Source organism: Mustela nigripes, chromosome 2 (genome assembly GCF_022355385.1).
Source record: "Mustela nigripes isolate SB6536 chromosome 2, MUSNIG.SB6536, whole genome shotgun sequence".
NCBI classification, from domain to species: Eukaryota; Metazoa; Chordata; class Mammalia; order Carnivora; family Mustelidae; genus Mustela; species Mustela nigripes.
In genome coordinates, this window is record NC_081558.1 from 158,727,589 (window position 1) to 158,753,438 (window position 25,850).

At 44.0% G+C, this 25,850-nt stretch overlaps 1 protein-coding gene across 22 annotated transcripts in view; it reads left to right on the top strand.

Annotated features, from left to right (window-relative positions):
- Window positions 1–25,850, top strand: part of ZBTB20 (zinc finger and BTB domain containing 20) — an 805,287-nt gene that overhangs the window by 743,425 nt on the left and 36,012 nt on the right. For 20 of the 22 annotated variants that reach the window (XM_059391916.1, XM_059391918.1, XM_059391915.1 and 17 more), the window contains 3 exons: window positions 8,717–8,817; window positions 16,629–16,792; window positions 17,163–17,350. In XM_059391916.1, coding sequence (XP_059247899.1) covers window positions 16,782–16,792; window positions 17,163–17,350 — 199 coding nt within the window. In that variant the 5' untranslated portion in view covers window positions 8,717–8,817; window positions 16,629–16,781. The remainder of the gene's footprint in view (window positions 1–8,716; window positions 8,818–16,628; window positions 16,793–17,162; window positions 17,351–25,850) is intronic. The other 2 variants (XM_059391933.1, XM_059391934.1) reach the window with 1 other exon arrangement.

A 25,850-nucleotide genomic window follows, 5' to 3' on the forward strand; every position in this document is an offset into this window, starting at 1 on the left:
TCTTTTTCATCAGGTTACCATGGTTTAATCATGAGAGGTAATCTCATCTTTGGTAGAGAGGCCTTCCTATGGTACCTTTCATGGGTCCTTTGATGTTCCTAGATGATTTTACCCTTCTCCACATTGGATCTCAACTAATGCAAATTCCTCTTTTCACCTAAGGACAGAGCTGCCCTTACTTATCTAGATCTAGTCTTCATCTCCTCCAAGCATGGGTGTTATCCTTTGAAGAGGTGATGACAGTGATGGTAGGTGGTATTTCTTCCCCAACAAGATGATGATACATTCCACCTGGGTCTTTAGCCTGGTAAACTATCCCAATCACTACAGAAATCAAATTCCAACCTGTTGTCCCCCAATATCATCCGTATCTATCTATGGTAACCTTTAATATGGTTATAACCCCATAGAGTGTCCCGGGGACTGTAGATTCTGTAGTTTCTGTAACATGTAGAATAAGACCCATGCCATACAGAACAGACATTCTCCCCAATGACATAGAAAACAGGTGTTAAACTCTATCCATTTATTTTAGTGCTAAGTGTGTGGCAGAGCTCAATATGGGCCGCGATGGTTTTCACAAGGAAAAGTTTCATAAGGAATACATCATTCTGTATAGGTCTTGAGGGAGGGGAAAGGTCTCGATGAGGAAAAGGTGATAAAGGCACTCTAAATAGCCAAAATGCCATGGTCAGGGGCCCAGAAATACAAATAAGCTCAGTCTTTCCAATACCCTGTAAGTTAACTGGGTCAGACCAATGGAATATGACAGACAGGAAATCTGAGAGGGCTTATTTGATATAGATTCAGCAAACTTACCTACCCAGGCTTAAGTATTTGGGACCAGGGAAATCCATTAAAGCGTCTTTCCCTAAGTATATTCTGAGGTTGATAAGTGTTCCATTAAGAAGGGCTAAGGGATGGTCTGTAATCCAGTAAGTTTAGAAAGTGCTGGGGTCTTCAGCACCATTAATATCCTCATGTGCATTATAAGTTTGCAAGAGAAACATATTGCATGCACTGTTTCCTATATTTCTTCAAACAAGGAACTTTCTTTGAGGTGCATCTTGAAGTTCTAGTGTTCTGTAAAACTCATTTTGAGATATACCACCTGAAAATATTTTTAAGGGCCAGGTTGAAGGTGGGGCAAAACACTATATTGTGATGATTAATCTGGTACTATTTTGAATGGATATGTCATCAACTACAGAAAAGAAGATACCATTGACGAAACCAAAAGGAAGGTGAAAGATAAGTAAAGAGGATAACCTCCAAGTTAGGAAGGGAATGCGGAAAGAGGTATAGATACATTCTGAGCAAACAAAATGACGAAAACCCTGAGATAATTGGACAAGGAGATGAAAGCCAATAAGCTTACCACACTGGATGGTCTAGACCATGTTACCAGTGGAGGAGCCAAGATCATCATCTCTTCTAAAGAAGAGAATGGAGAACAGATTTGGTAAAGTAGGACATACTAAGAAAAAACTACTGTAGGCTTGTACCTAGAAGCAAGCCTGAGCAGGAGTGAGGGTCCAGATGGCATGCATGTGTCAGGTTTTGTATTGAGAGGAGGAGAGAATGATGTGGTGATATGGATTCATGGTTGAGGAAAAAAAAAAAAAAAAAAAAAACCCTGTATACAGAAGGTCAGGGAACAGGAAATCTGGAGGGTTACTGAGAGCAGTGTTGAGATGGCTGATCATAGAGTAAGGTCAGGCTGGACAAAGACATCCGGTGAAGGCAGCAGGAGTCGACTAATGGGCCAGGAGAAAAGAGGCGATTCCTTAGGCACTGAGAAAGAGGAGTTCTCAAGGGGGGATCAGAATACTTGAAGTCAAATGTGAAGTGGAAAGAGTACATTGAAAAGAAGAGGAGGTCTACAAAGTGGCTGGAGAAGATGGTCGTAAAGATCTATGGAGAAAATGGTAATGAGTTTTGTATTGAAGCATCGATTGAAATAGAGAGGGAAAACATAAATCAAATGTAGAAGGTTTTGGAGAAAGTTAAAAACAGGTTCAAGAAGACAGCAGAGGACTGTGCTGGAGAGTCTAGTATGAATCTCTGGCAAGGACCTCAGGACGAGGATGCAGTCAGGAGAGCTCAAGCTCGCTATAGATTAAAACATAGAGCACTGTGGTTGAAACCTGCCCATAAAGTGCTGCTTTGTTAGCCTCCGGCTTCATGATCTATGGTAAATAGTGTTACTTTCCTAAATGTCAGTTTCCTCATCTATAAAACGAGAATAGAATTCCTACCCTTAAAAAGAGCGATTATCAGAAATAAAAGTTAAACAGGGCACCTGGTTGGCTCAGTCAGTTATGCCTCTACCTTGGGCTAAAGTCATGCTCTCAGGGCTTCTTGCTCAGCGGGGAGCCTGCTTCTCCCTCTCCTCACTTGTGCTCTCTCTCAGTGTCTCTGTCGCTATCTCTGTCTCTCTCAAATAAATAAATAAAATCTTAAAAAGAAAGAAAGAAGGTTAATGTATGGAAAGTGCTAAGCACAATACCTATGACACAGTCAGCATTTGGTTAATGGTCCTGTGGAAGTGACAGAAACAGGAAAAGGGGAGTGATTGTCCACCTTGGAGACAGTGATGGTGTGTCCTCCAGGATTATGTCATTTTGATGTTTCTTGGTATCTGTTTCTCCATTTAGCCACAAACCATAATTAGTAGTCCAGAAAACGTACTCAGTGCAAGAAGCAAGGTACGGATAACTCTGATATAACACAAATTACGTGCTGCACCATAAATCGTGTTAGAATCCTCATTATGTAGTTTAAAATGACCTTATAACCAGGACCTGTGGCAGGCTTTCTGATCGGGAAGATTCCAGTGTCAAGTGACTTCGAGAAGGAGTTCCCATCACCAGTTATTCATTAAAGCTAGAAAAATTATTACCATTAGTATGTGTGTGTCTCTGTGTGCATCTGTATATGCATGGTATGTATGAGTGTATTGAGATAGATCTCTTTCACCTGATCCCAGAGATCTCTTATTTTAAAAACAAGAATCAACTGTACCTGATAGCTCTAAGTCTCCTGGGACATGCAAGTGCTATTAACAGAGTTTGTGAATTGTCAAAGAGGAATCAAGAGGTCTCTATGGAGGAAATTAACATAGATTTAATGTGACAAACAGCAGGACCTTCTACTGGCAGGGCCATCCCAGGGGTCTTTAAGCCATCAGAGGTATTTCTTCTGGACATGGGTATTAACTAGTGGTTAATTAAAGAACTTAAATGTGTGTTTGTTTGTTTGTTTGTTTGTTTTTAAGAAGCTAAAATATTTTAAAGTTAAACGTTTCTTACAGCATTGGAAAGCTGAAGATGGGGTTGATGATAAGTTTATCTGGCCATAATGCCTTTGGTGCCTTCTTCATTAAATGGTTTTTCTCACCACTTTGCAGGGAGGCGGGGTTAGTGATATAGACTTGGGAATTCATTTCAGGTAATTAGTTAAAAAGTTAAAAGTCAAATAGATTTCTTTACAGGTATAATGGTTTAACAGGTTGATGAACCACTTAATTCCCACATCTTTCTTCTCAGGGGACTGTTAGAACTTTAAGGGCCCTCAAAAATCATAAAATCCACATTTTCTTACAGATGGAAAAGCTGAGTCACCTGAGGTTAAATGAGTCATCCAAGGTCATCCAGCTAGTTCTGTCAGTTCACTTTCTCTTTTCATCTTCTTAATCCCCTTAACTCTTTTTCCTCTCACCAGTATTTTGTGCCCTTCCCCCCACCTCTGTGCTGATTACGTCTTAGATTTTCCCTGCCTTTACAAAATTTCTGATGCCGAAGATTGTGAGATGGTGGGTCTTGGCCAATTAGTAAACCTTCGCCACTAATTCATCACTACATTTGGGGCAAAGAAAGGAGGGAAGTGGAACAATTTTAAATTTACTGTGATCTTTGAGACAGTTTTATGTACGCCTGGGAATTGCTGTTAGACAATTAAGGTTAGGAAAGCTCATTGAATCTCTCAGAGGAAAGGTGTTATTTGAATTATTACCAGATAATTATTGTTAAAAATAACAATAATGTAAAAAATAGGAACTTTACCTGTTAGAGACATTATCATTTTAATTTCCAGTGAGGGGTACAAGAGCCCTGGGGGATCTAGGAACAATTTTTTTCCCCTCACATTGTGCTCTATGCCAGAAACTCCTTGAATTCTGTCTAATGCCTGATGACCTGACAAACTGGCCCAGAATGAGAAGCCAGTCGTGCTGTGTGAGCTGTTAGCCAAGTTATTCAGCTTCAACTGCTCCTTCGAAAACAGTAGGAAGGCAAGTGTCAGACATAAGACCTGTGGCACCCAGACTAGTGTCATCAGTATCACCTGGGAATTTTCTAGAAATGCAGAATCACAGACTCCATCTCAGACATGCTGAATCAGAAATCCTGCATGATTCATTTGTTCGTTAGAGCCTGAGAAGACCGATAAAAGATGTTTTCATCTTCAAATAGAAAGGAGTTAGGCAGGAGATCTACTTACTGATTCTGAAAGAGTTCCTTCACCTGAGGTCTGTGCTCACAGTCTGAATCATCATGGAAATAGCATAAGCCTCTTTCTTGTGCTGAGGTCACAGTGGGAACTAGAAATGTATCATGCTGTGTTGGAGCAGTTGTTGTATGGTAAGAAAAAACAAAACCAGTCCCCTCCCAGACTTAAAGTCAGAGAGATCTGGCTCAGATCTGACCTTGAATTCTGACCTTGGATTCTTGAGCTCTCTTAGTCTTACTTTTCCTCATCTGTAAAATGGGCACGCCAATACCTCTAGCACCAGCACGACATTGCTATGAGATTTCAGTGAGAATGTATTTACATTCTCATACAAAAATTCCCCTGTGGAGTCCCCTACAAAATACAGCTATCTAACAAATGGTAGTATTGTGGTTACTATTACCTTTTCCGTAAGCTTTAAAAAATTTGGTGTGATTTCCGAAGAATGGGAAGAGCCACACTGAAATGAGACCTCCACAGAAAATTCCTTGCAGTGATGTGTGGCAGTGTGTTACATAACAGCTCTGCTCTCTGAGGGCTTCCAAGAGAGAGCTGCAGAGATGTCAACATTAAAACAGACTGGATTGGAAGTGACCCACTGTCTCCTCTGCCTCTGACACCATCAAGAGTGTTGCCAGCTGGGATCCAAGAGCAGATTCTTTATTACATGATGATGTAAGAGGCAGAGAGAACAGCTGGCTTTCCAGACTCTGGGAAGAATGTGTAGCCCCAGCAGCCTCTCAGAATTATCTTTACTTAAAAACTGTGTACATTGGGTATGGAAGTCATTGCAATAGAATAAATACGAAGCCTCATGAAGTCATTTTCACGGAGTCTTTTTTAGAGCATACACACCCTTTAAGCAATAAAACATGATACGCTAGGCAGTAGTTCTGATTAATAGACCCCTAGGTGTGTGCTGAGGCGGGCGGGGAAGTAAGGAGAGGGGGAGAGGTGACCGTTTGCCAAAAAATGAAAGGCAGATTACAACAGCGGGATGTGGGGCTGGGAAGGAGTTTGATTAAAGGGCAGAAAGATTATGTCTCCATTTAATTATAAAATGCGCAATTTAAACCAAATGTTAGGCATATTTAAAATGTACACTTCTCTAATTACACAATGGATTTGTATGCTTCCAGGTGATTTTTCATTGCAAGGTACTAGACGTATCGGTCAGCGATACCCTTTATCATTTTAATGGAGTTGCCAGGGGGAGAAAAGAGAAGGAAGCTGTGTCTGCTGAGGTGTCCATAACCTATCCAGCCATAGGACGGTGTAGTAAGAAATATATAGAGAGAACTCTTGAGCCCCGTTTGCTGTTTATGTGGCCACTGGGGTGTTCATGTTGAATGGATGTCTCAGTGCATAGCATGGCTCCCCACACTGGCCAGAAAGAATCTGATTGATTGTACCAAGCTTTTCCTCTGGTGAGTAACAATAAGGAAGTACTCGCCTGGGAGAGGCAGATGAAGTCTTACAGCACTGGAGGCTAACATGTAAGAGCTGAGCTTTTCTGGCCAAGTAAACACTACGGAGATTCCCTAGAAAAGTTGCCATTATCCCCATCTTTTCTGGGATGGGGTGGGGGGGGCGTGGTTCATCTTTGGGTGAGAGGAAAGGATTCTGTTTGAGGGTGCGGCTAGAAAGGAGATTAAACAATGAGTACTTCTCTCCTGAGAGAAAAAGAAGGGAAGAAAGGGGAGACTTGGGAGCACTCGTCTGGACATTTCCACAAATAAATTGGTGATACAGGGAAAGAAAACTCTGTGAAAATTTAAACAAACTTACAGGATCAATCCCATGCAGAGCTAGGTGGAGAAGACGCATGGCTGTCTGTTGCCTCATAGCAGCATCACCAATGGCCTCAGTTTCCACGAGGTCGGAATTTAACCATAGAATTACTGTGGCATGTTCTCACCAAGAACTTGAGCTGAACCCGCTGCTTTTTTCTAAAGCGTGAGAGATTCCTTCATCCCGGTTTTCACCCTTAGTTTGTCACCCTGGTGGCATTTGCAATATTGTCATATTGTTTCTGCTGATGGTGTTAGAAAGGTTCGATTCCTTGTTCTTTAAATCCCCCCTCATTTTCTGACATTATTTATCTATAAAAGGTTAATTATTATTTCGGTTTACTGAAATGAATCAGTGAAGCAAACTCCTTTATCTTTTGGAACCCAGTCTATCCTCGCTGGCTGTGCACCCGGGGAGCCCCTCACTCTCTCTGGTCTGGTGACTTCGGATGATCTGCTGGGCCTGTTGGTGCGGAGCAAGCACGGACAGATATTTAAAGATCTGTGACCTGGTATTGCTGCTCGGCCAGGAGCAAGGATGTGGCCTTGAGCGAGTCAGTTCCCTTAATCTCATCTGAAAAATCAGAGGCGATGAGCTTTCAGGTCTTTCCAATTCAGTCTCGTTTCCATGGCTCTAAGCAAGAATCTTGATTCCTTTTAACTTTGGTTCAGCAGACATCAGCCAAGCGCAAATCTCTGCGCAAGGCATTGCCTACTGTAAGGCTGTAAAACTTGTCTCTGCTTCCTAGGAGCTTGTAGGGGGCAGGGCGCATCACACAAACAATTATTAGAGTCCACAGTACATGCAAAGGGAGTAGAGCAGAAAGTGCTTAAGGACTCAGCTCGAACACTTCCCTTGGGGCGAGGCTTCCTAAGCGAGGTGGCATTTGGATGGGAAGGAGTGGGACTTCGCTGCAGTGTGGGATGAGCTGTAAAGAGGGAAAATTAGACTGGGTCTGTATTGTAGGGGCCTTGAATGCCAAACTGAGAAATCGGAATTTCATCCAGTAGGCAAAGAGCAAAGGAATGATATGTTTAGAGTGGTACTTTAGAAAAATAAGTGTGGTATTGGTGTGAAGGATGGGCTAAAGGTAAAAAAGAACCTGGAAGAACTGAAGCCATTCATTGGAAGGCTCTCACAAAAGTCCTGGCACAGGTGACTAAAGGATAAATGGGTGCTGGGAGAGAAAGGAAGCACAGCCTCCAGTCTCTTAGCAGCTGATTGGATATGAGAAGCAAAAGAAAAGGAGGAACTGAAAATGACTCCTCAGTTGTAGGACCAAGTAACTGGGTGAAGACGGCAGGAATTCGACCATGGCAGGAAATGGGAACATATTTTGAGGGAGAGACAAAGATTCCTGTCTTCAAGTTTCTGAATTAGAAGTGCCTATGTGGGATTTGATGGAGGTATGACCTTCTCAGAGTTAGAGGCCCTATCTTATTCATCTTTCCCAGGTGCCTGACAGATAGTATGCAAACACTGAATGAATGAATCAATGAATGAATGAGGGAGCAAAGAAGTGAATGAACCCATAACCAGAGGTTATTAAGATGTGGATGTGGAGCTCTGCAGACAAGCAGGAACTAAAGATAGCCACGTGGGTGTTCTCTATGGAGAAGTAATTGTTGAGGTCATGCAGGGTGGGTGTAGGCAAAGATTGAGAAGAGAGTCTTGAGGAAGATCTACATTTATGGAACGGGAGAATGATGATGGGCCAGTAAAGGAGGCAGAGGAGAGAGCCGACTGGTGGAAGGAAAGTCAGGATGATGCGGGGTTCCTGCGAGACGGGAGGACAGTTTCAGGACTAATGCGGTCATCGGTGTGAGGGCTCCGTGTGGACAAAGGGCAAGGTCTGGGTAAGGACCTCTGGGTGCGGGGCTGGAGACAGACAGAGGTCAGTCCTGCAGTCCCTAAGGCTGAGCGCCATGTGTTAGAAGACAGGGGAGACAGCGGAGGATTTATAGTGAGGGGCCGAGGTGCAACAGGAGCTCAGAACGTGGCCAGGTCCATGGTGCTTTCAGAGCAGGTAAGAACTGGGCAGAAGAACAGGAGAAGCGCCAGCGGAGTCGAGAACACCAGCAGAAGCATCGGCTGTGATAAGGTTGAAGGACAGTGCCCCCTACCCCCACCCTCCACTTCGGCTTCCATCTTCCCACCACAAAATCCACTCCGTCGTCCGCACAGACAGGGTGCTGTAGAAGGTCTCAGACCACCCCACCATCAAATGGGCATACTGAGAAGGGAGCCTGGGTGACATCCTCTCTTCTGCCTCGGCCTCCCCTGGCGGGCCGCTGTCTAGTGCAAAGGGGCAGGACCGGACTCTTCCCCCAGGTCCCACGGTTCTGTCTCCATCAGCGTGACTGACCATCATCACCTGTCATTTAACGGCCTTATCTTTCTTCCTTGTCTGCTCTAGATGCAGCCGCTCTCTGTTCCCTGCCCCAATGAACATCTGCACTAGGCCCAAGCCTTGGAGTGATTTACCTGAAGAGTGACACCATTTATTTGGAAACTACTGTGAGTACATTATGCCTCCAATGAAAGGCTTCTTAACTCACTTAGTTTAATTAAAAACAAAACTAAACAAAAAAACACTTCACACAATTGTAAATGCAGATGCAATTCTAGATGGCCTCGTGTCTTGACCACAGCGAGGTCACGAGGCTCAGTGCTGAGGTGCCAGCAGTGGTCCTCAGCTGCCAGCCGGCAGCTCCGCCCTAAGCCGCAACGTGCCCTCCTCGCCAGATGGCCGCGTGGGCCAGATCCGGGCCCACCTCACGGGGCCCGGCGCTGTTCTGCTTCATTGTCTACACCCTCACTGGAAGTGGTGGCAGCTCCCACCCCCCTCTCGGCCCCTTGTCACCTTCTGTGCCACTCTATTGAATCTCACCGCAACTTGTCATTTCATGCCACCCTGCCCAGGTCCAGGGGCCAAGCTTTCCTCCTTGGCATCTGCCTGTTGTCTGAGTTGCATCTCTGAGCCAATGCTGTTGCCTCCTTGCTACTTTAGGGGGCCAAGCTTCCTTGGGGACTCTGGGCCGCATCTCTCACCCATTGCTTCCAGCTCCGCCCTGCCCTCTGGATGCAGGGCTCTGTGCATGTGGTTGAGTTCCGTCTGTGCCGGGCATTTATGTCAGAGAACTACAGCCCTTACAAGGCAAGGTGCACAAATAGGTTGGAATAGGAGGCATGATGTCTACATGACAGTACTTACAAAAGATGGATATCACATATTCATTAACCATTGCTAAAAGTAACAAATGAAGAGATGCTTTTTTTTTCTTTTAGGCAAAAGCCAGAACGTTAAATTATTTAGAGGCTATGCATGCAAAATAACTTCATTATACATTTTAAGACAAAACCTCATTCTAGTTGTATTCTCAAGTTTTCCTATATACTGTAGGAGGCGGGTCGTGGGGTGGTTTTTATAGACCTCTCTGTTACTGGAAAATGCTAACCCTGGGAAAGAACCATCCCTGTTAGGCTTTTGGGTAGGATTTTCACATTCGTATTTTCTGTGTCTTTAGCTATTTGGCTATTTGGGCATAAATCATACCCAAAGGGACAAAGCCGGAGTTTTTGTTTTGTTTTGCATTGCTGTTCCCCTTTAACGCTTTTAGTCACCTGGATTGTAATCAGTGGCATTGGGGAGATGGGGACCACCAGAGTAATCTGCGGTACTACTGCGTTCAAGGGACTGGGGACTAAAGACACGATGGAAGATCAAAAATAGTTTCTCCATACCCAGGCGAGGAACTTGCTTGTGTAGACACCATCATTCATCCTCAAGTTGAAGTGCATGGAGTGCCTTAGACATTCCCATGTCTGGATGGTTTTCTGGGTTTCTCTGCATTATGTGAAACTAGGCTGGGGGCAAGTAGCACAGCTGAGCTAGGTGCAGCCAGGGTTCCCAGGGTCTGTAGCCTCTGGAAGAGGGAAGAGTCTTTACTGCCCCTACCTTCCTGCAGAGAACTCAAATCCAGACCCAGGAATCAGGACCTACAGTTTCCTGAAAATCATGGAGAGGCCCAGCAGTGAGCATCTGTGTCAGCCCTAGGAAGCTTTTAACCTGTGCCCAACCCCAGGGCCTGCTTTCAGGCTCCACAGGTCCTACCAAGGACAGACAGGGCTCTGAAGGTTGCAGGCTCTGCTTTTCAGAAACTCAGCCCTCTCCTATATAAAGAAGAAACAACTGTAAAGTTTCACACTTGCTAAGTACAAAACCAGTATGGTGAATAAACTACAAAAATGTGGACGAATTATACAAATGTTTCCTTCCTGTGCATTAGCAGTGCCCTGGACCAGGTCTCAAGGCTTAGGGATGGGAGGGGAGGGGACAGGTGTTAGATTTTAAAACCTACCGGTTCCCCCATCCCTTACACCATGATGCTCAGCAGCCCTACCTACTTAATCTGGATAGTTGTGATACTTAAATGAGAATAATATGCATATAATGTCTGGCATAGCAGACGTGAATATATTTACTTGAACAACTGAAATTCACTGGGCATATTCCTCTGTGTCAGACACTGTTCTGGGGACTAGGGATGTGGCCGCTAACAAAACACACAAAAATCCCTGCTCTCACAGAGCCCACATTCGGCTTTCTTCCCCCATAAATGGCAAATAGTCAGAATAGGCACATAGATGCCAAGAGAACCGACTTCACTTCGTTTTGCCGTGTCTTGCTTTCCAGAAAGTAAAATTGAGAGTAGAGGGTGAAGGAAATGGAGAAGGGAAAAAAGAGGTCACTGATTCGTCTCCCCTCTACACAAACACAAACCCTGAAGCCCTTCTCTGCCCTGATATGTGGCCCAGGAGGCCAACCTCTCTGGTCTGCACTCCTAGGCTTCTCTCCCACTCTGGCTCCCCTTTGAATGTGGCCTAGAAGAACATCAGCAAAGGATGTGCGAGTAGGAGAAGAGTGAGGGCCGGCTGTTGATTTGTCCAGCCCCCTTTCTAACTGTAGTTCTGACTGAACTCCGAGAACACCACTCCTTCCTTGCCCCTTGGAGGTAACAGTTGGAAGCTGACTTTCACAGCTTTCCACCACTGCTTGCCCCGGTGCTTCAGTCTCCCTTGGGCACCCAGCCACCTCCTCTGTACCTCACTATACAGTCCTTACATTAAACTCTCTCCAGCTAAAACCTTGGAGCGTGCCCGCTGTTTCTTGCCAGGATCCTGACGGATACAGCAAGGGAGAAAAACACCGAAACACATTATAAATTGGCCTTGCTGAGAAGGTTAAAAAATATGAGAGAATAAAATGTTTTAATTACAAAAATATCTTAAATTGATCTGAGAACATTAGACCAAATAGTAAAAGGATAAATTGTGAGGAGAAGGTGATAAGCAAGAGTGCCAAAGGTTGGCTTTGACACACAGACCGTAGTCCCAGGTTTGGTGAGCTTCTGCTGCTCAAGTGTATATTGCTTGACCCTCAAGTTCAAGAGGGGTTCTTGGGGTAGCAACAGCAATGACAAACACGTGAATAGAAAGACCGTGTCATGAGGGTGATACGGTAAGAACAGAGTGTCGAAGAAGATATTGCTTATCCTTACACTCTTTCTGCCTGTGCTACAATGACAGTCCATTTCCCCCTGCTGAAGTCTAGACATTTAAAAAGATCACTAAGGTCGGGGAAGTGGCTCCTTAGAGCTGACAAAAACTGTGGAACTGATGCTCTCTCAGAGTTACCATCATTGAGCACTGACCCTGCGCCTTGGCTCTGCCAGTCGGTTGACATGAATTATCTCATTTATATACCTACCAACCCAATAATACCTACGAGCCCAAGGAGGTAGGTATTATTACCCCATTATTTCCACTAAGGCCCAGAGAAGCACAGTCATCTGCCTAGGGCACACAGCTACTTGATGGTAGAGTTGGGTTCTATTGGGGGTTGGAGGGTGGTTACACCTCTGCTCTCTGCCCTCCCTACCAAAACACACTCCTGAGCCTTTTCAATATTTTGTTGGGAAAGAGAATAAAGAAGGGGTTACCATTCAAAAAAAAAAAAAAATTGGAGGGGAGGGCATCATGGATCTAGATTGTCATGATTCAATGACTGAGTAATTATTTATCAAAAGGAGGTTCTGACTAATTCTTTCCTATCCAACAGGCTGATAAGTGGAAGGCATGTTAATGTGCAGGAGAGGCAGGGGTGGGGGGCAGTGAAGAGAGAAAATTGGGAGAGGGAGATAGAAGAGAGCACTCTCCTCCCAACAGCCCCAGGAGCCTGATAAGAGCTCACACAGATAAAATATTTATTTTCCATATGTTGCAGAAAGCACTGCCATCACTGTATGTGTGCAATATGTGCAAAGAAGTGTGAAATATATACATCAAATGCCACCGATCTGGTTAATTTCCACGCATTTAATATGCCTAATACCTACCATCTCATCAATATGTTTCAATGCATATTTCTTTCCACATGCAATATGTCTAGGAAGGAAGGAGCCAACATCATCCACAACCTCACTCACTGCTATGTTTCAGCCCAAAACTTGTTGCCAGGACCAGCACAATGCGAGTTAAAAACCAGCCACCAGTCACCTCAAAACGCCTTTCCAGTTCTTGAAGCAGCCCTTTTTCTCTCATTAAGAGAGATGTTTGCAGTGGGGAGATGAGAATGTTTTTGTTCTCTTCGGACAATTGCGAGATATTCAGGGAGAATGTCAGAACTGACCGTTGAAAGGCAGGTGCCTGGAGCCACACTTTTTTTTTTTTTTTTTTTTTGAATGCAGGCTCCTTCAGTGTGGCGGGAGGAAGTGCACAATGATTGGTCTGTTTCTCTGTGGAAGTGTTCAGGGTACACCCAGTTTTGCTTTGCATATATTTACGAAACATCTGCCCTTTTCTTGTTCTTAAATCCTTCCCCCTCACCAGCCCCCTTTCCCCTTTCTCCCGGTTTCTTTCTTTGTTGTTGTTGGCTTGTCTAACTTTTTCATTGGAGCTTTCATTTTCCGGTTGAGGGGCGACTTCATCTGAGTGTATAATTTTAACATTGAGGGAGGGAGGGAGAGAGGGAGGTGAGAGAGACAGAGAGAGGGAGAGAGAGAATGAGAACTGAAAAGAAAAAAAAGAGGCTGAGCGGCCAGAGCTTGGCAAACCAACCTTTGGCATGGTGACCGGGAGGAAGGTTCTGGTCTGGTCGGGAGTTTGCCTTTCTGCCTTGCCGCCCGGAGTAGCCTGTGTGCTGCTGCCCTCTAAAGGCTCCAGGGAATAATGCATCGCCACAGAGGCTTGGACAGACTTGCCCTCAGATGTGCCCTGTTTATGTAATTCTTTTTGCACAACCAAAGAAGGTATTTTCAATTAATTACTACAGGCCTTGCTTTTTCCTCCTTAATAAACTATGAACTGCAAAAACGGGGTCAGCATAACAGCACCTGTGCACGTCTAGACGGACTGGGGCTGTGTTTGTGTGTTTCTCGGCACCAGAAAAAGGAGTCCTACAGAACTATCGGAGAGGGTGAGATGGGAAATGATTGCTTCTAAGGACAGTCAGTGGCTCTGTGTCATCTGTGTAGTTGGGAAAAGCCCAGTGGTATCAGGATAAGCAAATGAGGGGGTGAGCCGGAAGGTTGATTTTCAATATGTTCATTTTGTGGGGGTGGCTTCCAGTGCTTCTGTATTGTCATAGGTGATCCTTGGGACAACCAGGAGGAGGGTGTGGTGTAAGATACCGGGTAGGAAGCAGGAGCAAATCTAGGGAAGGAAGCAAGGGCATTTATATAAAGAATAGTACCATTCTTGCAGTGTTAAAAGAGTAATGCTGGTTGTTTGGTCATGTACTCCTGTCTGAAAGAGAGCTTTTTCAATTTCCTGAAACAGAAATCCCAGACTAGCTGAGGCCTTGTCTATAAGCATCAGAAATAAATGTTAAAAAAAAAAAAGAGAGAGAGAGAGAAATGTTTTTCTGTTAAGTGATATCTATCATTAGTACTTCATCCTGATATTTAACAGATTCATGAGGACCAGTCCAGTTTTGGTGAGCAAAATGGTCCTACTCTTGGGGCGCCTGGAGAGCTCAGATGGTTAAGCGTCTGCCTTCAGCTCAGGTCCTGGGATCCAGTCCCGCATTGGGCTCTCACTCTCCCTCTGTGCTCTCACACACACACACACACACACACACACACACACACTCTCTCTCTCTCTCTCTCTCTCTCTCGCTCTCAAATAAAAACAAAGCAAAAGAATAGAAAAACGTAATTGGGATTTAGATGATGGCTATTCTCTAAATACACCTTTATTTCAATCCCACTTCACTCCATCAACAAACGAATGTTGAATGACAGCTTTGTTGAAGCCACTCTGCTTAACCGTCCTCTCTAGAGAACAAATTTTGGGAGGAAAGCAACCAGGCTTGCCGTGTTTCCTAACCTATGCCGGCACATTAGAGGTGCGTGAAGTTTTAAGATAAATATGTGAATAGATGAACGGTGGGAGGGAAGGAGGAAGGAAAGAAAGGATGAACACAGGGAATTAAAAAATGACCAAGACATTTTCTCTTAGAGAATTTACAGTCTCATGAGAGGTATCACCACATAAATAACTATCATTGAAACAAAATTTAACAGGTAAAATAGGGAGAAGTAAATTTTTTTGTGGGGGGAATTTCAGAGAAGGGTGGGACAGAGTTCAACTTCAGAGAGAGAGAGACCATCTATCTGGTAGAGGTCAGTCAAGACGGTTACAAGATGGAGACAACCTTTAATAAGCAAGAAGGGTAAATATGATTTCCATAGAGTTGTAAAAGGGACATTCAAAGCAAGGGAACTAACTTGAACAAAGATGGAGAGCCAAGGATGTAGATACCTCAAGATGTTCTGAGAATTTTCACAAACTTTGAGAGTCCTGTGTGATCAACACTTAGTTGGAGCACACATAGAACTCATTTGGGGTACTGGGTTAACCTGGTTTTCTCAAAGGGGTCAAGGAGGATAGAGAGCCAGTAAATAAACAACAGTCTAAATAAAACTGTTAGGGTGATAGTGGTGAAAATGGAAAGGAAAAAACGGATGTGAAAAAATATGAAGGAAACAGAATTGTCAGGGCTTGATGAATCGGTTTTAAGACAGGGAAAGCTGTTGCTCACCTGCGGTTTCCACCCTGATGACAAAGCTGGTGAGAGAGGACAGTGATGGAAATAGGGAGGGGCCTGGGGGGGGGGCACTGATTTCCAAGGATAAAAAGCAGTTGAGCTTTGGAAACTTGAGTCTGGTATATAATCCAGGGACTTGTAGACAGGTCCCTGACCCTGTCCCTGTAGACACTCAAGACTTGGGGGTGGGTTCCATAGTCACCCAACCAACAAACAGTTGGTAAAGCATTGCAATTTGTTGCTTCTCTTATATTGGCCTACTCCATACTGAAAAATGTGTCTGAAAGCTTTCCCTTCTCTCTTCATCTTTACCGTGCCATCTCTGCCTCCTGCCCTCTGAAAAAGCAGATTTGATTTCACAACCTGTTGGGCCAGAAACACAGCATGCTAATCACAGCACCATATTCTGCGAGGGCAGATTTAACTACCCCGTACCACAAATTCCGATACAAAATACTCTGTAGGACAAGTCCATTGCCAGGCTTATAGAAACAAGAAAAACATGGAAACAAAGCTACTTAAAACAAATTCTGTTGCACACATAGTCTTCCACCAAAAAATAAAATAAAATAATTCTTCTGGTCACCATCCACATAATGATAGAAGGAGGCACAGAGTTAAGGAAATTGGAGGGCATGTTCAGGGTATGACCAATAACCCAGTTTGGCTAGGACCTAGGGTACATGCAGTGTAAGCTAAGTAGTTCTGTGTTTATGTCCGTTTTATCATCCCAGAGGGGGAGGACACCAGAGCCGACCCATACCTGAGCTCCTCTGTTTCCTATTACGAATTCCAAGCAGCAGTGGGCAATAATTACTCTCTAGTTCCTTCACCCTTCTCTTCCTCCCACCCCAAACACACAGTCACACTCCCATACTCCAGAGTCATGTCCTCAATCAACAAACAAAGAGAATCTTCAGCTTTGGATAAGTAAAGATTTGGAATAGAGGATCTCTGTGTGATACCTTAACTGCTTTACCTGCTAGAAGCTAAGCTCATCTTTTCACTTTTCATTTGCTACTTTAACAAAAACCTCCATCACTACTCTCTCATCTATACAGTCTGCAAACTTAGATTGTGATTGGAAGATATGTGTTCATCTAAAGTAAAATGTAACAACAGCAAGCAAGTTGAATGTTTCATAATGTGTTCCATGAATAGAAGCTTCAAGCTGGAAGGAACCTTTAAGGCCTTCTAATCCAAGCCCTTTATTTTACAGATGAGGAAACTGAAGCCCAGAGAGGTGAAGTGAGGTGCCCAAGGCCACACAGCAAGTTAGAGGCACAGCTAGTACCATAGCTCAAGTCTCCTGACTCCCAGTCCAGTGCTCCTCCCATTACTCCACGGGTCCTGTCTCTAAGCTTCCTGACAAATGCTAGAACGGTAAACCTCCACTAGTATTTTTCCAGACCATGTTAAAACTCTTAAGGGGGAAAAAAGGATGCTTTCTTGGATAATGTCAGCCATACGTAGCTCAATCTGTCTAAAGTTCTGGGACAGGGTCTTTTTATGCAGCCAACAGAGTCCAAATGTGGTGCTGTTTGCTTGGCCCATATGCTTTCATGTGTTCCCAGTTAGGCCATTACTGGAGGGAAAAAAACAAGAATCAGCTTGTTTTAAAACAAGGGACATACTGGACTCCCTCCCATCCCCCCTCAGAAAAAAAAAATCAAGTTATCTTTAACAGATTCTAAAAATGCCTTTTCCCAAATATGCAGTCAGTTCCTTCAAAGGGCCCTTTGTTTATTTTCAGGAAGAAACCCAAGACAGCTGAAAACCAGAAGGCATCTGAGGAGAATGAGATTACTCAGCCGGGTGGATCCAGCGCCAAGCCGGGCCTTCCCTGCCTGAACTTTGAAGCTGTTTTGTCTCCAGACCCGGCCCTCATCCACTCCACACATTCACTGACAAACTCTCACGCTCACACCGGGTCATCTGATTGTGAGTACACCAGTAAGGTGACGGTGTCTTCGCGGCACTGGGAGCGTGCTTCTCCCCTGGGTTCTGGCTTTTTCTTGCGTTCCGAATGAGCCGTGTCCGTGTGGTCTTGTAGAGTAGCCGAAGGGAACTCGCCTCCATCTTGATTCAGCCAACGTCGCTGTTTCCAGAGCCCGAATGTGTTTTAAAACCAGGTGTCTGGCCACTTGGCCTCGAAAGGCTGATTCATTACATGAACCACATTTTCTTTCAAAACATTCACTCAAAAAAAAAAAAAAAAAAAAGTTGGGTTATTGTTTTCTAATTATTCTTTTGTCCCTGCGATCTGAATAGCAGCACTTCCACCATGACTAAACTGAACCACCAAATATGGACCTCGAAAAGCCAGTAGACACAGGAAACATCCATTTTGAAATTACATAATACAAGTCAGCTTTGCATTAATTATTGGAGTCTCATTTGGCTTGGCTGAATTTCCGTCCTTACAGTTTTTAATTTATTTTGAAGTGGTTAAAGGATAGCATAAATTTACAGAAGAAAAGAGAATGGCTTCCAAGAATTCAGAATCCACCCAGACTTCACGTAGCCAATAAGAATTCAGGTTAAAAATATTTTTTAATTAAAAAAACTGCCTACGGGCTAAATTTGGAAATGGGCAGCTTAATGAGATCGTCGCCATTGAAATCACTCCATTGCTGTTTATTTTTGCTGTCTTCCCACTAATCTGGGAGTCACTTCTTCAAATTCTATTTTAAGAAAGTTGATAAATCATGTTTTGGAGCTTTTCTCTCTTTGAAGTGTAACCCAATACTTCAAAGAGAAAGGAACATGTGTGGTGACAATGGAAAAGAATGGAATAATTTTGGGGTCCAATCTGAACAAAATACTTCTTTTGGTCTTAAGATACCCAGCAAGTATTCTGAACTGCCCTAAACACAGGATGTCCAGTAACAGGCAAAGAGCTGGCGTGTCCTTCTTTAGGAGGAAGAATAAGACCAAGACAGTCTTGTTTTGAAAAAGGACTGCATTTATCCTGTCCACGAACACAAGCATTATTAATCAGGAAACGAGAGTCTAAATCTCCTGTTGTTATTTTTCTGACAAAACAAATGTAAAACTCTGCAAAGTGGGCAAGATGTGCCCGTGCCTGGAAGATTCCATTCCCTACTTACTTCATCATCCTAGTATCATAGGTAAAGGGACAAAACCCAGGGGTTGAGGTTGGGGGGAAAGGAGCTTGTTATTCTTGGTAGCTGGGCTGAAACCCTGCTCCAGCTGTCGCTAGAAAATGAAACGAGAAAGAACGGGATCCAACTCTCTAGAGCCTCTGTGATTTGCACTAAGTTGCTGCTTCTGTAGACAACCCTGGGGATCGGGAGCAAGGACTGTGTTCTGTGGACCCATCATAATAGTAACATCCTTGGCCCTTCTTGCCTGGCAGTCTCTAGCCTAAGAGTAATTACAGGAAGAATTGGAAAATAGTGTGGCACAGCGCCCGTAGGCATGTGCGCACTGCCCCTACCTACCAGGAAGGTGGCCAGTTCCTGTGGAGAAGGGCCTGGAGCTCCTGCACACGCACCTTCATCGCCTGGCTTTCTGCCACACCTTATGGGGAAGATTACATAGAATGGCCTTAGCCCAGAAATCCCCTGTTGCAGCAAAACGACTGTTTTGCTGAATAGAGAAGGCACCGGGCTTCCCTGATTGTACTTTACCATAAGCATCCTCCAGCCAGGTCTTGGCATTAGCCTGGAATACAAGCAAGAAACTGTAGGCACGTGATAGCTGCCATACAGCTCAGACGTGACCCAGAGGGAGCCAGGAGGTCGGAGCTTTCAGTGAGGTATCTGAAAGCTGTTGGAAGGAAAACAGAGAGGGAGGAGACACCTAATCTCCAGCCGCGTAGAAAGTCATTCCGATTTTACCATTAAGATGTGTACATTCTCTCTGTCCTAACCTCTTGTTGAAATCGATTATGCTTTTCTCCAAATCTATTTGGATCGTAGTTTGTCCTGATTTGAGCCTACACTTAGAAGAAAATTGTTTTTAGGAAAGATTCACAGAAATCTGTCCATTTGGAGATTGCTTGAGAGAAGACAGGAAAGAGGTTTATTTTAAGCTGTTAAATTTTTTGGATGCTCTTCTTGCATTCAAGAAGATTTTTTTTTTAACTTTCAAATGTCATTCTTACCATAGATTAATTTAAAAGCCTAATTTCTTTAAGGTAAAATATTCTGTTCCTATTTAGAACTAACAGATTTGGGGCATTTAAAAATAGTGCCCTTGACTTGTTAGTCTCTTTAACTTCAGAAACATTCCACCAGTGTGTGGTGTTCCAAGCTTTCACAAGTGCCTGAATTTTTATAGCACCTTTTTATTTGTTATGTGTTTAGCAAAATTATTCTTAGTCATGCTCTAATGCCCATTTCCTGTCAGTCATTATAATTCTTCCCAATTTACGGATGAGAAAACTGAGAAAATTGACACTTCTGTCAATGAATGACTTGCTCTCGGTAGTTAACTCATTCAGATACTGAGGGATGTGTATGGATTTGCTCTCCCTGTGAGCAGCCTGAATCCTGTGTTCCAAGCCCATAAATGGCATTCTTGAAAATGTGCAACCATCATATTGGTGACTGAGTTCTAAAACACAGTCGATCAGCATCCCCACAAGAGTCAGCCGTGCCTATGAACCAGTGAGAGTGGGTAAGACGTAGTGTTGTCGCATCTGAAGGACGCAGGCCCATGTTTTAGACAAGTCTGACCCCTAAGATTTCAGCTGGCTGCTTAGCCTGCCCAGTGACTTCAGATTTTGCAAAAGATCCCAGTAATATCCAAACCAAGAAGGACTAGGGTTGAGAAAAGCTTCCCCTTGTGAGATGGTGAGGTTAATATCGCCACGGCGCGCCCACTGACAGTGACCTCCTAGCAACATTCCCCCATGACCTTCTCGCTTGTGGCCTCTTCACCTTTTCTAAAAACCCGGTGGTAAATGTACTCCGATGATAAGAACTCCCGGCACTGGGATGAGTTGCTGAACGCAGAGGGTACAAAAGCTCTAGGTGTTTGACAGACCGGTTCCCCGCCGAGGAACAGGCTGAGGAAGAGCTGAGCCAAGCTCTCTCTGCTCAAACGCGTGAACAGGCCCAACCCAAGTCAGCAGAGCAGATGAAGCCGTCCCTAGCTTGACAACTGCCAAGCTGTGGCACGTCACCGTCGTGTACATGCGACAGACTCGACCAGAGCAACGACTCGCGTGCTCCTTCCACTTTGTTTTCCCCCAGATAAGGCCCCGCCGAAGGGAGAAGCGATTCTCTCCCCTGCCCACCCCCCACCCCCGGTGGCTGTGCTCCCGACTTTTTTGGCCCTAGACCCACCTATTCTGATGTCATTGGTGGGAAGCTGATGTCCTTGGTGACTTACCTTCCGGTGTTTCGAACTGGCCTCAGCAGGCTGTCTCATCTTTTGGGTCCTTGCCAAGAGGCACTTATGCGTTAACAGTTTTTATTTATTTTTAATTTAACCTTTACACATTACCAAACTGTTGTGTGGGTGGGTTTAACTTTAGCTCTGTAGGTAGCAGGACTCTGCTGGGGCTGAGCACTGTCGGAAGAGACTGCGGGCCCTTCCTTTCCCTCTCTGGCCGTCCACCTTCATCGGTCTTTCCGCTCCCAGCCCTTCGCTTCTCCCCGCCCCTCCCCGAACCCCCATCACCAGGCCAAGTGCCCGAGATTAAAATTTTTAGTACACTTGGTTCAGTTTGAACTTCTAAGCAATTTTTTTTTTTAAGAGAACAAAACAAAGAGGATTTTTTATGGCCAACTCCATTAATGCCACATTAAGGCTGACATTTTAATTACCCCAAAGTCAGGAAATGCAAAGTTCAGGTTCCCACAGCAACAGAAACTGTCCCCTTGAGTGCCCACACCATAGCAGATTCTTTCTTTCCTGATTACACAACACCAGGCGTGGGGACATTGTTTGGTCTCCATGTATGTGGACAGGAGCATGATTTTTACCCTTTGTCTCTCTTCTGTAACTACAGTTGAGTATATGGGTCTTTAGCTTCCCTCCCCAGACCATCTATACGTATTATCCTGGAGCGGAAGCCTGTTATGGCCCTACATGTGCACACGGACAGAATTAAAGTTGCCGTGGGAACATTAACTCTGATTTCCGGACTTCCGTGCCAGTCACATTTAAACCATAATGTTGTAATTTTTGGCATGTAATAAATGTGCATTTCATGTACACAGACAGAAAGAAGCATAAAATGTATTTTAAAGAGCAATTAATTACTAACTTTGTGATTAAAAAACATTTGGTGCATGTTCCTTCCCATTTAGCATCAGCTGCTGGTCTTAGCCAGGCCTAATAGATGACATACTGTGTCTCATCCTGTATTTCAGATGTACTTACTGTATGTTCCTGTTCTTCGAGATAATTAATTCCCTTAGTAAAGCTGTAGGGGGAAAACAAAATGGAAGGAATATGCAAGCATGTAAATAGGGTAAAGGATATTTTGAAGGAAATGATTCATTTCTGCAAATAAACCCCTTAGTCCCTGATAAAGAGCCAGAAATCTGCTAAGTGGGTGTAGACAAAGGTTTCTGGCCACCTTAGAGCATCTGGTCCAGGACTATAGGAACAACTTGAAAGCAGATTTCCCGCTGAATTCCGGGCATGCCCGGTTGCGGGGAGGGCTGGGTGGGGGGAGGTGAGTTTACGCTGTAATAATTTTGCAGGCTTCGGGCTTAAGAAGTTATTTTACTCTGTCTCCACTTTTCGGTTTATACGCAAACTGGAAAAGAAACGGTGTAGGGAATCGGGCAAAACATGGGGTTCGCGGCAGAGCCCGATTTAGAGCGTAGTGTTGTCTCTTCCTGGGTTTGAATCTGATTGGCCCGTTTGTGTCGGAGAAGGACGTGTTTCAAAATAGACGTCTGAACAAGTTTGTGAGTAAAAGGAGTGGGTAGCGAGACGCTGAAGGTACAAGTGTCTCAACTCACAAATGCTTGGGCGCGCACTGGAAGCTGGGTAAGGCAGCGTTTTACTGAGATGATGTGTCGCCTCAACTCCCCAGTAGCGCTTTAAGGGGGGCACGCTCGCTCCTGAACGGTTTGCGCCTCCGCTCTTGCTATTAGTTCGTTCTCTCTCCTGTCACGCGCTCCTTTTTGTTCAGTTTGCTTGCGTATGGTATTTAACCTTTAAGCAAGATACTGCAGTTTTGCAGGGCTCTGATTCGCTTTCACTTGGGCTGTCTGCATGTGTGAACGTATGTCGGTGTGAGTGAAAACTGCTCAAGCAAGTTTGAAGGTCTCCTTGGCAAACTTGACTGTGCGTTCCGAAAGTTTCCAATCAGAAAGCCGATGCAGTGTAAAACCGTCCAAAAACTTCCCGAGGCACCTGTTCACACGCGAAGATGGGATTTCTGCTGGAGGTGCTCAGAAGGCAGTGTTTATAACCAAAGATCTCTGTTTGGAGTGCCAAAAAATGAAAAACATTTTGGCCCCCAGAAAACCTCCGAAAATGTTCAAAACGTATAATCAAACAAAAGCTTCATTTGGATTCAAATGCGTGTGTCTCAGCAGATGTGTCTAAACTCACTGGAATCCCACAGGAGCAGCTGAACTGGGTTTGGGTATGTCTTGATAACCGAGAGTTATTCTTAGGCTTTGAAAGGACAAAAATGGTCCATCTGTGAAGAACCGTAATAGAGACATGGCAAAAAACAGCATCCTCTGAAAGAGTTTATTTATGGAATTTAGGACAAGTTGGACAATCCTGAAAACATTTTGGGGTCACACTAATTTGCAGAAGAAACATAATCAGAATGGGCTGGGATGAGCAACCACAGAGAGCTATTATCCTATGGCTTTGCTATTAATTTTCTACTAGATTCCACATCGTTTTAACAGTAAATAGAACATCTTTGGTATAACTGAGTGTTCTCATTGTCCCCAGAGTGCCCTGCGTCCCTCTTTATTCTACTTCCTATAAAGAATGACATATTTACCTCTTCATAGCTAACAGTTTCAACTATCTTTCTGCAGTGTCGTTAGCCAGGTAGACCTCTTACCTATTAAGTGTGGATTTATTCCTTTAAAGATAGTCTTGCCCTTTATAAACAGTCACCTTTCTGCCTCTGAGTTAATTGATACATAATCTCTTTGGAATTACTTTTGTTACCTTTGATGCCCTTAAATGCCCTCTTATTTAGAGGTTTCAGTTCTTAGTCCAGCCCTCGTGCATCAGAAGGCCAGTTAATGTCTTTATTGGCCCAAATTCTCAGAGCCACTACTTAGCATATCTGGGGACACATTTATTGTTAAAAGTCTTCCTGAAGTTTCATGTCACAGTCTACCTCTTTTTATAAAATTATCCGTCCTTTTATCACAACTCATTCTGTCCCTACACTGCTAATTTAACTGGATGTCTTCCGTGCTCCCTTCATACAATAATTTCTAATAGTCCCGTTTCTCATTTATGCACGCATTCCTTCTTCTAGTAGTTCATCAAATGCTACTGAGCCCCTGCTTCTATGCCAAGTCCTCAGTGAGCTCTAGGGGTGAAGACACCAACAAGATACCGTCTCCCCACTTTAGGAGCTCAGTGTTCCCAGACACCTGGCTAAAACTAGAAATCTGTGAAGGGAGATGTACAAATACAGTGCTAACGTGTTCCTGAGGAGGGGCCCTGAAGCGGTGGGAAGGGGACATTAGACCTGGATCATGAAAGAGCAGGTATGTGTAAGGTAAAAGAGGGAAGGAATGGCATTCCAGGCAGACGAACAGAAGCAAAAGCCAGAGAAACCAAAAAAAAAAAAAAAAAAAAAGGCAGGATGTTTTCAGAAAACGGAGCAGTTCAGTTACAATACTACAATACTCAGGACTTCTTAGGTTTCACCTCATTTTAATATAAACCCATGGGGCACTTTATATTTGGGTAACATTGCCTGTCATTAAAATTCAGCTGGGCTGAATTGCCTATCCTTTCTAGAGACATTTCCTTCCCTATTAAAAAAATAAAGCAAGACACCCACTTAGTTTCTAATAAGCAAAAGTGCCCTCTTTCATTCAGTCAGTAGATGTAAGAAAGCATTGAGGAACCTAGTAATAATTTATTGATGAACAGATTTCAAAATAACTTTGCTTTTTGAGAAAAGAGTCGTTCTCGGAGCCGCGGAGTCACCTGTAAGTGTCACGCTGGAACTCTGTCACTGACTCGCGGTCTTTCCAGTTCTAGCAATCTGTCCTCTGTTGAAATTCTCCCAGGTCCCTTGGCAAATCTGGTCTTGGGACCCACTGCTTCGAGCTACTGCATGCCATACTGCTCTCCCAAGTATTGCGAGAAGGTGCCTGTAATAGTCCACATATAATTGTTAAGACTCACTGCTGGTTTTCAGGGCCCTGGTCTTCATCTCGCCATCCCATATCTTGAGAGAATACATCTTTAATTCTTATCTGCAGCAGCTAGTGACAGTCTCATATGTGCTTTCTCCACACGTGGCAAGTTTCATTATATAAAATTAGTGCTCCTCCGTATCTGTCCGGGATTCTCACGTCCTGACTTAAAAAACAAAAATTGGCCTCAGAGAGGGAGCATCCAGGATCCGTTGAAACTGTGCATGAAGACTCTGGGAATTCCTTGCTTTAGGAAATTTCAAGTCGAATCCTTCCACCAGTCACCTCACATCAAGTAGTACCACAGTCAGCTCAACCCCGCCCCTGTTGACACGTCAGCTGAATAAGCACTTTTTGCTTTTCTCCTGCCTCTCTATCCTTTGTTCTCTCTCAGAATGTATACCAGTGAGTCCTTTTTATCAGCACTGGAAGAGATGGAAGGTGGTCTGAATCCACTATTTTTCAGATGAGGAAACAGGCCCACAGAAGGCAAGTGTTCTACCAAGAGGTTTCCACGTAGTAAGTCAAAGAGCCAAAACCAGAACCCTACTCCTTCTCCCACCATACTATGCTCCCTGCTACCCAGGAGAACTTAATGTTTTTCTGAACAGGAAGAGAGTCAAGACTGTTCATCTATCAACTTACTGAATGCTTTCAGTGTGGAGGATCAGAACTACGTATTGTGTAGGATGCGATTATATAAACTAGAGCCCTATGTACAGAGATTTGGAATCTCATAGAGAAGATCAGCTACCTTCACAAACAGCTACCTTGCAGAGAGGTTAAAGATATGTCCTATACACCTGGATCCACCATAGCATTGATTCATTCACTTGGCAAGAGTGTGTAAAGTACATCTTATGTGCCTGGCCCTAAACGGAATTCTATGGGCATATAAAGGTAGAGACAACCAGACCTTGCCACCAAGAATCTTAAAACTTAGTGCAGGTCCTCAAATCACCATTATCTGAGATAGAAGTTAGAAAGTTCATAAAGTTTATAGTAACATCCAGTTCAGTTTACCAGGAATGGTTCCATTTGGTCTCTCTTGAAAAATGAATAGAATTTCTTTCGAAATAAGGCACAGGCGTAAGGGATAA